General features: G+C 42.9%; 1 protein-coding gene across 1 annotated transcript in view; it reads left to right on the forward strand.

Annotated features, from left to right (window-relative positions):
- Nucleotides 1–3,586, forward strand: part of LOC106881984 (serine/threonine-protein kinase 36) — a 168,015-nt gene that overhangs the window by 13,227 nt on the left and 151,202 nt on the right. Inside the window, exon 5 of the mRNA XM_052974262.1 lies at nt 1,080–1,157. Coding sequence (XP_052830222.1) covers nt 1,080–1,157 — 78 coding nt within the window. The remainder of the gene's footprint in view (nt 1–1,079; nt 1,158–3,586) is intronic.

Consider the following 3,586-nt stretch of genomic DNA (forward strand, 5'->3'; position numbering starts at 1 on the left):
ATATATATATATATATATATATATATATATATATATATACGACGGGCTTCTTTCAGTTTCCATCTACCAAATCCACTCACAAGGCTTTGGTCGGCCCGAGGCTATAGTAGAAGACACTTGCCCAAGGTGCCATGCAGTGGGAATAAACCCGGAACCATGTGGTTCATAAGCAAGCTACTTACCACACAGCCACTCCTTCAGATGTACAAGTACAATATCATCATCATTTAGCATCTGTTGTTCATAGTGACATGGGTTGGATGGTTTGACCAGGGCTGACAAGCTGGAATGCTACACCAAACCCCAGTCCGATTTGGCTTGGTTTCTACAGCTGGATGCCCTTCCTAATGGGCATAGACAAAGTTGTATGAATTGAGCATATTTTTTTTTTCATTGACATAAGGGGCCAGGCAAAGCAAGTTCATTGAGGAGCCAATGATGAACTCCTTTCTCAACAAGGGCATCATCTACATCCGTTGGTTCCCTCAGGCCAGACGGTCAACAAAGTTTTGTACAACTTTGAAATTAAAAAACATCTCCTGAAAAATTCTCAAAAATGTACCTTGTATATTTGTGTGTGTGTGTATATATATATATATATATATATATATATATATATATATCATCATTTGATGTCCGCTTTCCATGCTAGCATGGGTTGGGCGATTTGACTGGGGACTGGCAAAGCGGATGGTTACACCAGACTCCAATCTGATTTGGCAGAGTTTCTACAGCTGGATGCCCTTCCTAACGCCAACCACTCCGAGAGTGTAGTGGGTGCTTTTTACATGCCACCGGCATGAGGGCCAGTCCAGCGGTACTGGGAGGTTTTAAAGGATGCAATGTCTTGGCAACTAACAACTGATGCAGGTAATTTGTTTCATGCTTCAGCAACTCTGAGCGTGAAAAAATGTTTCCAAAAGTCATGGGAGCTGCGTTGTTTTCTGACTTTGTACCTCATATATATAGATATGTGTTTATTGACTTACATATATCTACACATATGTTTGTGTGTTAATTGTAAAATCTGTTGTAATGAGACAGACATGGTTTAAGCATTAGTTTTCTTCTGTTTACAGTTTGTTGTTGTAATGGACTACGCTGATGGAGAACTTTACCAAATCCTTGAAGACGATGGATCTTTGCCAGAAGATCAGGTAAGAAAACACTTTCCAGCTATTCTTGTGTGGTTAAGAAGCTCACTTTGCAGCAGGGTGGCTTTAGGTTCAATTCCACTGCATGTCATCTCGGGCAAGTGTTTTCTATTATAGCTCGAGTTTGACCAAAGTCTTGTGAGCGAATTTGCCAGACGGAAACTGAAAGAAGCTTGTCATATGTACGTATACTGCTGGTGGCATCAGAAATGCATCCAGTACTCTCTGTAGTAAAGTGGTTGGTGTTAGGAAGAAGAGTATACTGCTGCAGAAACTGTGCCAGAGCAGACAATTGGAGTACAATTGGAGTACAATGCAGTCCTTGGACCCACCAGGTCTTTTCAAACTGTCCAACTCGTGTCAGCATGGAGCACAGAGGTTAAATGAAGATGGTGGTGATGATGATGTATGTGTGAGTTTTTGTGTGTGTCCCTGCCACTTCTTGACAACTGGTATTGGTTTGTTTACATCCATGTGCCTCAGTAGTTCAGCAAAAAGACCAATAGAATAAATACCAGACTTTTTTTTTTTTTTTTTTTAAAGGAATACTGGTATTGACTTGTTAGACTAAATCTTTGGGGCAGTGCTCCAGTATGGTCGTTGTCCATTGACTGAAACAAGTAAAAGATAAGTTATTGGAACTAAATTTGTTATTTGCATGGCTTGGCTCCTGTACCGGCGACATGTAAAAAGCACCATTCAAGCGTGGTTGTTGCCAGTGCCCCTGGACTGGCTCCTGTCCTGGTGGCATGTAAAAAGCACCATCCAAGCATGGCCGATGCAAGTGCTGCCTGACTGGCCCTCATGCTGGTGGCATGTAAAAAGCACCCACTACACTCTCAGAGTGGTTGGCATTAGGAAGGGCACCCAGCTGTAGAAACATTGCCAGATCAGACTGGAGCCTGGTGCAGCCTCCTGGCTTGCCAGTCCCCAGTCAAACTGTCCAACCCATGCCAGCATGGAAAACGGACGTTAAACGATGATGATGATGATGAATCTTATGGAGGGACCTAAAATTCGGTCAAACTTAATTTAAACTTCAGGATTAATCTAAGCAAGACTATTCACACACCTGCGAATGCTCCAATGTCCTTTGTTGTAGTGATTGTAGCTGTTGTTGTTTCGCCGCAGGTTAACCTCGATCAAACAGATCTATGAACAAAGGCACTCCAGCTGTGGCCATCTGTCCAAGGTTCAGTGCACCTAAAAATATTATCCAAATGATTCTTTTCTTAGACACAAAGGTGCAATTTGCATGCTGGAGCACTGCCTTTAGTCGAGCAAATCAACCCCAGGACTTATTATTTGTAAGCCTAGTACTTATTCTGTCGGTCTCTTTTGCCAAACCACTAAGTTATGGGGACGTAAACATACCAACATCAGTTGTCAAGTGATGGAGTGAGGACAAACACAGACATGCAAACACACACGCACACACACACACGATGGGTTTCTTTCAGTTTCTGTCTACCAAATCCACTCACAAGGCTTTGGTCAGACTGAGGGCCACAGCAGAAGACACTTGCCCAATGTGCCACACAGTGGGACTGAACCCAGAACTGTGTGGCTGGGAAGTAAGCTCCTTACCACACAGCCAGTGAATGCTGAAGGATTTTTCAACTCCTTCTTTGTTCTATTTCACAAGGTTATCTAGTTGCAGGCATAGCTGTGTGGGTTCAGTCCTGCTGCACAGCACCTAGGGCCAATGTCTTCTACTAATGACCTGAGCCTGCCAAAACTTTGCGAGTGGATTTGGCGGAGGGAAACTGAAAAGAAGCCCACTGTGTATGCATATGTATGTACTTTTGCATTTGTGTGTATCTTTGTCTAGACGTCACACGATGGCTGTAAACAAGCGTCACTGTCATACGAGTGAGGTTGTTTGTTTCTAGTTTTCCTTGAAAAATGTCTAGCTTTGGGGAAAGTATTACTTTGCTTGGAAACAGTTGAGGGTAGGGGACAAGAAAGGGCTCCCAGTCATGGTAAAAATCTGTCTCAACAAATTCTGTTTGAGTCATGCAAGCATAGAAAAGTGAATGTTAGAAGATGATGATGATGATGATGATGAGCTAATGTTTCCTATGTGTTAAATAGGTTTACCAATTTTGATTTTTTTCCTTTCATCAGATGTACCCGGTGCAAGCTATGGACACATAAGAGGTGCAGCAATATCAAAGGCAGGTTAACTAGCAAGTTAGTTTTTGTATGTGGCAGATGTTCAGGTGCAATAAAGACTGTAAACAAACAGGAAACAACTTCTATCTCATTCCAGGGTGAAAAACTAGAGGTAGTCGATAGCTTCCGCTATCTGGGCGACCAAGTTAGTAGTGGGGGTGGGTGCGCTGAAAGTGTAACTGCTAGAATAAGAATAGCCTGGGCAAAGTTTAGAGAGCCCTTACCTCTGCTGGCGACAAAGGGACTCTCACTCAGGG

Source organism: Octopus bimaculoides, chromosome 1, assembly GCF_001194135.2.
Source record: "Octopus bimaculoides isolate UCB-OBI-ISO-001 chromosome 1, ASM119413v2, whole genome shotgun sequence".
In the NCBI taxonomy this organism is placed as follows: domain Eukaryota; kingdom Metazoa; phylum Mollusca; class Cephalopoda; order Octopoda; family Octopodidae; genus Octopus; species Octopus bimaculoides.